The sequence below is a fragment of the Sinocyclocheilus rhinocerous genome, unplaced genomic scaffold, assembly GCF_001515625.1.
Source record: "Sinocyclocheilus rhinocerous isolate Xijiao unplaced genomic scaffold, SAMN03320098_v1.1 scaffold1405, whole genome shotgun sequence".
Taxonomy (NCBI): domain Eukaryota; kingdom Metazoa; phylum Chordata; class Actinopteri; order Cypriniformes; family Cyprinidae; genus Sinocyclocheilus; species Sinocyclocheilus rhinocerous.
In genome coordinates, this window is record NW_015645543.1 from 1,321,011 (window position 1) to 1,333,247 (window position 12,237).

General features: G+C 35.9%; 3 protein-coding genes across 5 annotated transcripts in view; 1 reads left to right on the forward strand and 2 right to left on the reverse strand.

The window, feature by feature from the left end:
- LOC107706450 (uncharacterized) overlaps positions 1-1,238 on the reverse strand; it is a 6,546-nt gene extending 5,308 nt beyond the window's left edge. The window contains exon 1 of the mRNA XM_016510158.1: positions 582-1,238. Within this exon, the coding sequence (XP_016365644.1) occupies positions 582-720 (139 nt within the window). The 5' untranslated portion in view covers positions 721-1,238. The remainder of the gene's footprint in view (positions 1-581) is intronic.
- Positions 1,239-2,174: 936 nt separating this feature from the next.
- On the reverse strand, positions 2,175-6,515 carry ftsj1 (FtsJ RNA 2'-O-methyltransferase 1). 3 transcript variants are annotated; one of them, XM_016510159.1, is made up of 11 exons: positions 6,439-6,515; positions 5,986-6,126; positions 5,776-5,845; positions 5,541-5,640; positions 4,616-4,694; positions 4,463-4,515; positions 3,593-3,646; positions 3,373-3,475; positions 3,193-3,276; positions 2,937-3,040; positions 2,175-2,849 (listed from the first exon to the last, which is right to left on the reverse strand). In XM_016510159.1, exons 2-11 carry the CDS (start codon positions 6,104-6,106, stop codon positions 2,646-2,648), a joined length of 972 nt encoding a protein of 323 aa, XP_016365645.1. In that variant the 5' UTR covers positions 6,107-6,126; positions 6,439-6,515; the 3' UTR covers positions 2,175-2,645. The 3 variants fall into 3 exon arrangements, with proteins under 3 accessions (XP_016365645.1, XP_016365646.1, XP_016365647.1); XM_016510160.1 differs by having other exon boundaries at positions 6,435-6,515; XM_016510161.1 differs by lacking the exon at positions 6,439-6,515 and adding an exon at positions 6,226-6,378 and having other exon boundaries at positions 5,986-6,130.
- Positions 6,516-8,244: 1,729 nt separating this feature from the next.
- LOC107706421 (rapamycin-insensitive companion of mTOR-like) overlaps positions 8,245-12,237 on the forward strand; it is a 6,967-nt gene continuing 2,974 nt past the window's right edge. Inside the window, exons 1-3 of the mRNA XM_016510135.1 lie at positions 8,245-8,324; positions 8,451-8,498; positions 10,764-10,861. Coding sequence (XP_016365621.1) covers positions 8,276-8,324; positions 8,451-8,498; positions 10,764-10,861 — 195 coding nt within the window. The 5' untranslated portion in view covers positions 8,245-8,275. The remainder of the gene's footprint in view (positions 8,325-8,450; positions 8,499-10,763; positions 10,862-12,237) is intronic.

The following is a 12,237-nucleotide window of genomic DNA, read 5'->3' on the forward strand; positions in this document are numbered from 1 at the left end:
CATATGTATATGTATATATATATATATATATATATATATGTATATATATGTATATATATATATATACAGGGGATGGACAAAATAATGTGAACACTCATTATTTATAGTTTTTAAATCAGTGTAGTTTAAGATGTGTTCAGCAGGGTTTAGCATACTCAAATAGTTTAGTGTTTTAAGAACAATACATTTTACGATTATGACTGCATACACAAAGCAAGGCAAGATTTCATCTGCAAAGAAGAATAGTGGCCGAAAACCAAAAGTGAATGAAAAGGACCGTGGAACACTTAAGAATAATTGTCCAAACAACACAAGTACTGTGAAAATAAATATTGCCTATTTACAGGTGTTTACATTATTTTGTCCAACCCTTGTAGTTTCAACACAGGTTTAGAGGAAATAGAGATTTAACTGTTCTCAGTTTAAATTTTTTTTTTTTAATTTCGCTACAGTGGGTTTCTGAGGGTTAAAGCAAAAGATGATGTAATCTGAATCATCCTTAATAAAAAACATAATTTCAGTATGAAAACCAACAATTTACTAAAAATACATAATTCATGAACAAAACATTAACTACATACCTGCATTTGCTAATTTGGTAAAAAGACTCACTGAAAAATAAGCAATGTAAAGGGTGAGCCAACACATATCAGTCAAACAAATACTCTGTACATAGACGATTAAAATGTAGCACTTACAGAATATACCCAGCTGGATCATAATTTCATGTGCTCAAGTTGATACAGCAACACTGGTTAGGACTATCAGGTCTTCATGCAACATCTAGCATGACAATGTCATTGTTTTAAAAAAAAAATACACCGGATGCACGGTTGCCATTTTTGCATACAGGTTTCTGTTTTCCTGCCAAACTCTGAGAAAGCGAGTTCTCTGCAAGACTGATTCTCTCTGCATGACTGACAATGACCATCAAATCCACTTGTATGTAAATTATTCATAACTACATTAAAGAATAATTTAGAAAAGACCACATCAGTGGACTCAAGCAGAAGACGAGAAAACATAGAATGCTGTTGGGTTAGGCTATATACTTAGACAGTGACAAATACTAGTTATGAAACTGTCCAGAATATGCATGGACCATTGAGCAAGCGAATGAAAGGAAACAGATGGCAGATCTTCTCACTTGCAGGCTTGACGACATATTTCAAACTGCACTTAACCTTTGCACTTCGTCTTTGAGCAAAGTCATTCTGACTCTGAGATTTTAAAATATGCCTATATTTATTCTGTATTCATACACAGGCCTGTTTTAACCACTTACTGTGTGCCCCTGTTTTTGAGCATTTTCTGAAAAACGACATACCCAAATAAAAATGTCTGTAGCTCTTGAACCCTATGGTCTGTATTTATAAATCTGGTATTGTTTGAAACTAGACACTTGAACCTTTGTTACTCTGGAGTCATAACAACTCAAAATTAGTATAGCAACAGAGTAAAACAAGGTAAAATGTACATGAAAGCCAAAACGATATTAAAAATACAAGAAAGGATTCAAACTTAATTTGAATCCCTGCATCTACAAATAAAACCAACAAAACTCTGCATCATGGTAAATTTGGTTATGTGCGTTTTATTAACATGTAGAGCTGCAGTTAAAGGCACAATGTGTAATTTTCGCCGGTGGAGGGCGCGTATTCAAAATAAACAAATAGATAAAGGCGTAGTTTGATGACTCCTTGACTGAGTGTGGAATCATGGGAGTTGTGGTCTTCATCCCCACAGCCGATGCAATCCGACGGGACTCAGGCAGAAATCATGTTCATGGATGAGCTAATGATTTATTAACCGAATGAAGCAGGGTGAGGCTGAAAGCTGTCGAAGCGAAATGAGGCCGCTGAACGAGCGCGACACACGGCTCGAAAGCAGCAGAGCTTTTATTATGCCACAGTCGACCGCTTTCGATCAGTCCAGTCGTGCGTATGTGGGAAAAAAAGCAGTGCCGTTTTATCATACTAGATACATGTGAAAGTTCTGTTAAAATGCTACTCTGTGCGGTCGTCACCAGTCTATTAAAATACACAACATATTAAAGCGTCTTTGGTGTTTCCATGTTTTCTACAAAACAAAACCGGAAATCGAGGGGTTATGACGTCATTAGCAGGCGACACAATGACACGGTCCGTGTCACTAGTTAAAATAGCTTATTTCTCTGGATTTAAACATTCTTCGAAACATTTTGGATAAAGTACATAAGTCAGCAAAATGTATAACACTGTTCTAGTGGTTTTTGGATATTTTAATAAAAAAATCTTACATATTGTGCCTTTAAAAGTTCAAATTCAATCAGGTAGTTTCTGTGATTCATACAAAGGACCAATCACAGAGAAGAATCTTTGCTAATTCTGAGTGTAATAAAAGTTATAGAAACAATTAAATGCATAAAAGATCAACTATATTATAATCAACCAACACTTTCAACAAAATGTGCAGAAATTGTACCTTTACAGGTATGAAAGCTTGTCACTCTTAATAGTACCCTTAATAGGGACGACTTTAAAATAAGGTACAAAGACGTAACACGTCACATTTTTTCTGAGAGTATCTCTAAAAATAAATGTTGATCAATCATGATAAAACAATGAAACGATTTTAACAGAAGCTGTACAAATCAGTAATGTCCATTAATCAGAGGTTCCTGGTGTGACCGTGTTCGTGTCTGGACTTTTGTTGAGATCTAAAGCAGACAAGGAATCATCAAGTGCGCCAGAAGGCGAGTCCTCTTTGGCTAACAAGTTATTCTTGCGGAGCTGACAGGCTTGCTGGTACGGTGGCCGAATTGGAGGTTGGGTGGGTGGTAAATACTGGTACTCTTTACTAGAATCAAGCTGTTTGAGAATAAAGCAAACCATGCATTAGGTCAGACTACTCATTCATAGACACGTATGTGTGATTTGAAAGAAGCTCATTAGCACCTGAAGCGGGTACGTTCTGTCTGAATCAAAGGCACTAAGATCTCCACAAGCAAGGAAAGGAACTATTATTCGGTTTGGCCCCTCTAGCTGGTTGAAGTCGACATCTGGATGGGACAAATTTGCATTCATATTGTGAGGAGGAAGACTGGGCATATACAGACTTTTACAATATAAAATGAGAATAAATGGCATATACAGATGAGCACAATCAAATATGAAAGAACTATTTTGATATTGGAGTAATGGAACAAGTTACCATAAGAGTGATCCAGTAAAGGGTTGGACATGTTGGGGACATAGCCTTCAGGTGGAGAGTAATTCTGACACACCACAAATGCCTCTGAAGGGCAAAAACACACACTGGTTCATGTTTGGAAAAGTACAATATTCCCAATACAGGTTTGTATTCCCTCTTCATATGAAATTCTCCTCTCACCTATGCTAGAGTTGCGGCTGCTGCGTGGTTTGGCACAGGTTACAGAGCTGAAGAAGATCTTGAGCTGGGAGTACAGCAGCGTCACATCTTTTCCCCTGAAGATCTACACAGAAGAAAGACATTGACGTTCAGGTGAGACTGAAGTAAACATTTCTCACATAAAACATTTTATAGATTTGACAAGGTAATAAAAAGTATGAATGACAATGGGACAGCTTACTTTCGCAACAAAGTTGCCACCTGGTTTGAGAACATGTGTGGTGATATTGAGAGCCTGTCAATATGAAAACATAAAACCTTAAGCAAAACCTTCAACAAGCATTCTAGCAGTTACACGGTAAATCAAAAACAAAATATAAAATTTCACAGTCCTCTATACCAATTTTGGTAGCCAAAAACTACTGAAACTAGTATTTAGTTATTAATGCTATTAAAACTACTAATAGCATTAATAATAATAAATAACACATTAAACATTACACACGTATGTTTCCGTGTGTGCGAGTGTGTGTTTGTACTGTATGTGTGCGTTTGGAAGCGAGAGAGAGTGGGAGAAACCGAGTATATGTGCTTTCCGTACATAATAAAACATAATTTTGCGGCAAAAACATGGAAATAGTTGATCTTATTGTTTACTATATTTATTTGCTTGGTCAATGTTGTGGGTTTTGGTTCTTTTGCTGTTTTAGGCTGAGGAAAGGACCTTTGAAATAACTGAAATCATTTGGCGAAGTGATATGGACATGTAATGCGGTCAAGACCTGCCTGGAACTATTTTAGCCATGCATTTCTCTGAAAATAATTACACACCTTAGAACGTTCGTCAGCCAATCAGATTCTAGCATTCAACAGCCCCATTGTACAATATTATTTAACAGATCTGAGCTTACCAGGAACTAATGATAAAAAAAAAACATATTTTCATTACTAACATTAACGAACTAAACAAACAAAAAAATAAATAATTACTGTAACAAATGTACTTCTCAATGTTATTTATTGTGAGTTAATGTATTTACTAACATTAACTAATGGGACCTTATTGTAAGGTGTTACCAAAATAAGAGTTATGGAAAATAGGAATTCATACCGCCAAAAGGAGCTGTGCCTGAATGTATTCATCTACATCATGAAGACCTGTAACTATATAGAGAAATGGACACAAAACCTTCAATTCAAGATTTTGCTAAACTAGACTAGAAAGCAACATCATGTTCAATAAAACACTATTATTATTTCTCACCATCAGGGGCGCCGTCACACACAACCAAGTCTGCTGACTGTCCTTCAAAATGTCGAATAATCTCCTGCGCTGTAGAAATCTATGAAAAGCAATGACAATAGTCACACAAATAAAAATATGTTTAAGGCAAGACACCACAGGCTTAAATATTGTTTTATCAAGCACTGGTCAGTTTTTAGATTTTGGTCTCTGTTCGGCTTTTAATATCGTCTTGTTTCAGACTAGTGGAAAGTAAACATCCAAAATAGACATTTAAGTGTTTATTTTATTGCACTTATTCTATTTGCGTTTGTGGATTTTAATTCCAATACATATCTTTAATGGATCTTTTTCAAAATTAGTTTTTTTTCCCCATGCACTGAGCTAGAAATCTCCACTTCAGTATTACTTACACCAGACTTTGCAGTTTTATTCCTATCTATATTCTGAAGGTTTTTACAGATGAGCTTGTTTATATATCCTTAATCTAACATCTTATTTCTAAAAGCATTGTGATTTTTTTTTTCTGGTTATTGACAGTACTTTCTGATTTTTGGAGTGATAACAAGAGATATCGAAAATCCCCTCAGTGAAAAACCTTTGACTCTAATATGTTAAAATGAAACACTTTTGAACCTGGCTTTATCCAACGTTCATATTTTTGTTCTGGAAATGTATGCAAACTAGTGCATATTTAATTGCATAACTTGCCTATTTAAAAAACTTTTTATACTTGTAATAATGTTTGCAATTCTTAATCTAATCATTTAACTGGGGAAATATGGTGATATCTATTAGTCAATTTTTTTTTTACCCTATTCATCTGGAGTGTCTTGCTTTCGAAATTTATAGATTCATGTTATAATAACATATAGATTAAAATGCTATAATGACTTGCTGAAAAAAAAGCAAAAATGTTTAAGTGTAAAAGTCTTGCAAGCTCCACCTTGGTGATGTCTCCTTGAATTTGTGTGACACCTGGCAAAGGGGCCATTGCTTGAAGGTCAACTGCCACAATCTTGACCTCTTCACTCTTGTCTTTTCCACTGAAATCGGACAAAAAAAAAAAGCTTAAGTGCCAATTACAATAAAAACACTTTACTGAACAGTATCTGTATGTGCGGTTTACACTTTATCATGCAGTACAGATCAAGTGCATTGTGCATTTGCATTTAACCAACCGGAGTTTGCGGCTCAGAACTTGACTCCAGCTGCCAGGTGCCGCACACAGATCCACAGCACGACTAACACCTGTATGTAGGTAGGACATGAACAACAGTCATTTGAACATAAAAGCCTGCTTTGATGTTGTCTATGTAGGCAGTTCACAAGCTTTCGAGACATATCCTATGATGACTCATCCACTATCCTATGCAGATTGAAGCTCTTACCTTTAAAAAGGTTGAACTCCTCATCCAGCTGCAGGAGTTTGAAGGCACTTCTCGCTCTCCAGCCCTCCTCCTTCGCCAGCCTGTAGTATATATCGCGTTTGTCTTTGGATGAGCGCCCCATTTTTCCTTCACTCACTTATTCTGTAGACAAACAAATAATGACACAATTGTACATCTAAACCAGCTAAATTAATAATGAATATCTTTCCTATAATAGTATTTACATATGTTACCTTGCAGTAGAACAGATACGTTGAAAGTGACTGCGAAAACATTCTTATCATTTACCACTCAATTACTCTTAATTAAAAAGAATCTCATTCTGCGCTTTCTCAACAGCACCTTTATAGTTAGTAAGAAATATTAACACTAGCGGCTAGCTATACAACCATAATATCCACTAACCAACATCATTAAAGTGTAATAAATTGTAATTTCATAAAATGTACCTACTTGACTGCAGCTGGATCAGCGCTACATGTTTTCGCCGCAACGTGACACTTCTTCTTACTCTGTTGCAGCCAGAGAAATAGGAGACAACACTGACACCCATTGGAGATGAGGTGCTATTACACATGATGCCTGTACGTGATCGTAGTGTTTGTGTGTGCATTTAACGTCCATAAACACGGACTTTAAGCAGAATTATTATAAGCATATAGCCCGTGAACTTTCTAGTGTAATCACAGTTCCTATAGAAATATTATACTACAGTTATAATTAACAGTACAAGACCCAGGATTAGAGAAATCACCTTTTTAATGGAATAAACATTAACATTATACATGCACTTTCGTTCAGCTGCAAATATTGAACATTACACAATTATGCATACTATAACAAGACAGGAAAGTCAGAATAAATTGAAAATAAGTAGCCTACAAAAATGAATAATTAAAAGTGGCAAGGGTGTAATAAAAAATCTGAATATGGGTACGATAAGTTTTGAAAAAATCAAATAAATACTTTCTGAAGCTCACAGACTTTTAAAGGATTTAGCTTTCTGATTTTAAGAGTCTCTACTATTGTCTCTGGCTTAATTTAGTCAGCATACATTCAAATCATAAAACCGAGTTTGAATGTGAAATGATTTGGTCAAAAATATAAGTAAATTCAATAAATAAAAGCATTTTTCATCTTCTTCATAATAATCAATGAAGCCAAAAATATATTTTGAGAGAGTGAGAGAGGTCTTGAACTGAATATTTTCATTGATACATTTCTGTATCTCACACCACAATAAAAAAAACTGAATGTACAATGTGAAAATAAATGCAATTTGGTTTCATGATAATTATTACAGAAAACACAGTTTAATAATGATTTCCTGGATAAGTTTAAAGTGTATACATTTAAAGGAGATTTCTAAGTGGAGCATTCTATAGGGATACCATCAAAAGTACAAAAGAAACGTCTCAGGTTACTTATGTAACCATGGTTCCCTGAGTAGGGAACGAGACACTGCGTCCTCTAGGGGTCGCTATGGGGAACGCCTCGTCGTGCCCCGTGTCTGAAGCATACATTGAAAAAACACCAACTTGTTGGCCGGCAACAGCCATGACGTCACTACCGGTGCGACTATAGTATAAATAAGCGCTGACGTCATGGCTGTCGCCGGCCAACAAGTTGGTGTTTTTTCAATGTATGCTTCAGACACGGGTCACGACGAGGCGTTCCCCATAGCGACCCCTAGAGGACGCAGTTCGAAGTTCCCATGAAAGGGAACTATATGTACATTTTGTATATATCATGCTGTGTATACTTATTGTACATTTATATATATTTACCCTCTAGACAGATACCTTATGCTGTATAAGTACAAAATAAAAAATAAAATGTGAAACATTTCATTCATTCATTTTTTATTTATAAGGACAATACATTAATTTTGGCATATAAAATTATATATTATATTAACATTATTATATAAGTGTTTCACTAATGTTAATAGTGTCCCTGGATAGGTTAATGTACAGCTAAACCTAAGGGGCCATTTATACAGAAGACAAAAAAAACTATTGAAAAACATCAAAGGTAGCTATATCCAAATCACACCTCTTATAGCTCATTTGCATTGGTTGGCACTTTTTAATTAATTTTCCATTAGTATCATAATTGCTTTATGCATTGTGTATAAAAAAGGAATTAAATAATTTATTACTTTGCAGTTTTATTTATGATCCAGTCAGACGAACATGTAGAAGTGCAGACAACAGTCTGCTCAAAAGCCCGGTTCTCGCGATATTCCTCGAGGTTTCCGGTGTTGTGAACGTGTGTCTTGCTGCTAAAGATGGCGGTCAGCATCCGAGGCCGTCCTATCCGAAGTGTACGGATGCGAGGTGAGATTAAGTTTACTCTGCTCGGCTGATTAACAGATCCGTCAGGATAATACGATGCAGTCTTCATCAGCTACACCTGCCCCAAGCGTGCCTTTCTCAATGTCTTATTTTATCTTACATATACAGGTCGGAATGACAGTGGGGAGGAAAATGTACCTCTCGATCTCACAAGAGGTAAGTCAGATGAACCAAGTGAACTCCCTACCTAGACAGCATTTCTGGGCATCGTAGGCTTGTTTGGAATGTCAGCCTCGCGGGTGCCAAACCCACCTATGATGCCACAAAATGCTTGCTGCACTTGGTTTTGTGACACAGCCTTAAACTAAGGCAACATGCAACATATAGATCCGTACACATAATATGCTCTTGTATGTAAGTATACAATACTTAAAAACAGAGAAAAACATATGATGTTAAAGGTGTCGAATGCTTTTTAGTATTATGTAATGGGAAATATGTATCTCTTCAGTCCAGCATTGCAGGACTGTAGGGTCCAAAGGGTGTAACGTTAGGGACCAAAACAACAGTCTGCTGCAGCAAGAAATCATGCAAAAGTAACTTTTTTTTTCTTTTTGTAGTACTATTTTATTTTTCTTTTTGTTTCAATAAATAATATGTCAGCTGACGTTCAATTTAATGCAGTTATACTTATAAATTAATTCTTTTTTTTTTTTTAATTGGATAAGACTTCATTTGGTAACATTAGTTAACATGACTAGCAATGAGAAAAAAAACTATTGAAGCATTTATTATTATTAGTTAATGTTAATTTTAACTTTTGCTAATACTTTATTTTTAAAAGCTATCTATTAATGTTGAATTTTTGTATTTTATAATGCAGTTATAGCCTATTTTTATTAAATGACAAAGATGAATAAACACTGTAACATGTATTGCTTATAACACAGATATTGCTAAATGTATAGTTAATGCATTAACTTGTTAGCTAACTAAAGAGGCTTTAGTTGAGTTCATTGTCAAGATTTACCATTTATTGTAGTAATGCTATTGAATTATTTTTGATGTATCTGCTGTTATAGAAAGCATGATTAGACTCATTGCTTTTCATTCAGCAGTGAGATTAATCATCCTGTTAAGTTTTTGGTCTGTCAAACATCCGTGTGATTGACACTATATAGATCACGATCACCGTACAGCTCAACAAACAACTGAAAATTAACTGAAAATGCCACAATTCATTGTGTACATACTGATTTTGATTTATTTTTGTTCTGTGCACAAGACCAGAATTTTCATTTAGTAATAAGGTTGCTGTTAAAGTTGCCTGTCTTGTGGGCTGAACACAAATTCCTTGACAAACAAGTGTGAATTCAGGGGGTTCTTAACACTTGTGATCATAAAAAGGGTTTTACTTGCATATTCTTTGCTGATCTGTTTGTAGCTCATTAGCTGTTGCAGGGTCATGATTGTGTGCTGTCATTGCTTATAGGTTAACCTTGAGGCTGTTTTTCCTGTATGACCTCTGTGTGGATGGCCTTTTCTGGATGAAGTTGTTAGTGTTAAACTGGCTAGATCTTGTAACTTGAGTCAGAAAAGGTTGCCCTTGGTTTCCTGAGCTCAGATAGTATTAATCCAGTACTTGTATTCCAGTCATGAATTCCTGCTAAGACGCACCATTAAAAAGTTTAGGGTCAATAAAAAAAAAAAAGAAAGAAAAAAGTAACACTGTGATACAAAATACAACAAAACACTAATATTGTGAAATGTTATTACAATTTAAAATAACCTTTTCTGTTTTAATATATTTTAAAAAGTATTTTATTCCTGAGATGGCACAGCTGAATTTTGAATTTTCAGCAGTCATTTCTACAGTTTTCAGTGTCACAATTTAAAAAAAGAAAAGAAAAAAAAACATCTTATTGACCCCATACCTTTGAATGGCAGACTACCTGTATTTAGACAAGACCTGAGCTTCACTGTTTTTGGTCCCATATGAAAGTCTGTGGAATATTTGTGGATTTTGTTTTGTTTTGGCACAGATGACTGAACATGTATCCTGTGTGACTGCTGGGGGAAATATGTCATAAAGAGTGCTGTGTTTGTAGTATCTTTGAGTGTCTGTATTTTATGCTAGCTGGTTTTGCACAATACTAAGCACTAATGTTCATTTTATTGTACTACTTTATGAGAGGAGCAAATACCACTTTCCTACAATTATTATATTTTATTTACTTAAGTAATTTGTTAAGTGAGATGATGTCAGGAAGTCCCACTGTGTCTAGCAAAAACTAATTTAACTGATCTGTGCTTGATTTCATCCAATAAAGCACTTCTCTGCTTTTTGTGGTTGTAGCACAACAGTAATGGAAATGGTTCAGTTACTTATGTCACGCTGTTACTGGGAGAACATTATATCTTTGTTTTCCCATCCCTGTTTCTCTGATGACTTCACACCTCTTCAATCATTTTTTCTTCCAGACCCCTCTGAGAACATGCGAGAGATCCTCCAGAATGTGGCCAAACAGCAAGGAGTCTCGAATATGCGCAAACTTGGCCACCTGAACAACTTCATCAAGGTTTGTCATCTCAAGAGTGGACCAGGAGTTGCAGTGGACCAGGGAATGCAGGAATCAGTGTTGTTAGCTGCCTAAATCCTGTCTTATCAAAACATTTTCTTGCTGATACTGCAGCCCTGAAGAGTTACATATATGACTAGTTTTAGGTTGTCTGAACGTTTAGTGCACTTTCGTTAAGGGATCTGTCATCTTTTACTGAACCTCATATCATTCCAAACCTGTAAGAGAGTTCTGTGGAACACAGAAGATATATGATGAATGTTGGTAACTAAACAGTTTTGTTTCCCATTGACTTGCATAGTATAAACAAAAAATACAGTGGAAGTCAATGAAAACTGAAACTGTTTAGTTACCAAAATTCTTTAAAATATCTTCTTTATTTTTCCACAGAAAAAAGAAACTCACATGTTTGGAAAGACATGAGGGTGAGTAAATGATGACAGAAGTTTAATTTTTAGGGGAGTCAAAATTCCCTGAATAATTAGGGCCAGTTTTGTACAAAAACAGCTGCTAAAAATGTTAAAGCTATTTGATATATTTAGTGCTGGGTGATATACCGGTTCAAACAGTATACCGGTTTGAATTACGCACACGGTATACATTTTTTAAAAACCGGCATATTTGTGGCTAAGCAACGTAGACAGAGTAGTGAATTGAGAAGAGCAGGGTTGCCAGGTTTTCACAACAAAACCCGCCCAATTGCTACTCAAAACTAGCTTTTCCGGGGGGTAAAATACATGTTTTTTGGCGGGGTTCCCCTGGTAAAAATAGCATTTTAGGGGCTACATATCACGTTATTGGGGTCACTTCAACCCGCGGACATGAAAAACAACCCGTGGCAACAGTGATAAAGCATAGCTCAATTCTGCTGGAAAACCGCAGACTTGGCAACAGTGGAGAGGAGATCCCTGTTAACTGCATAAACTTCTGAATAAGGGTTAGAAAACATTCTTTAAAGGTGGGGTAAGTGATTTCTGGTAGCCAATGTTGATATTTCAAATCACCAAAACAAACACGCCCCTACCCCAAAAGGGTCTCGGCCCCTATTTTGATAGCTCCGCCCCACAGATACGTACGCAACCCATGCAACGATTATGGCGGAATCTGCTGTATTATTTTCTGCTGTATTAAACGTATCTTTTTATTATCACTTTGGGAGCTGACGCTTGAAACAAACAGTGGAGGAGGTGTAGATGCTCCAGGCTTATAGGGTGTGGTAATGAATGTGTCTTTATCATCGCTGAAGGGAACGACAATACGATTGCAGATGAACAAACAAGCGAACATGACACATGACCATTTTCAAGCAAAAGCCAGCATATATTAGTTCTGTGAAACAAAGCAAAACCAATGTTACCTATCGAGAAGAAACAAAG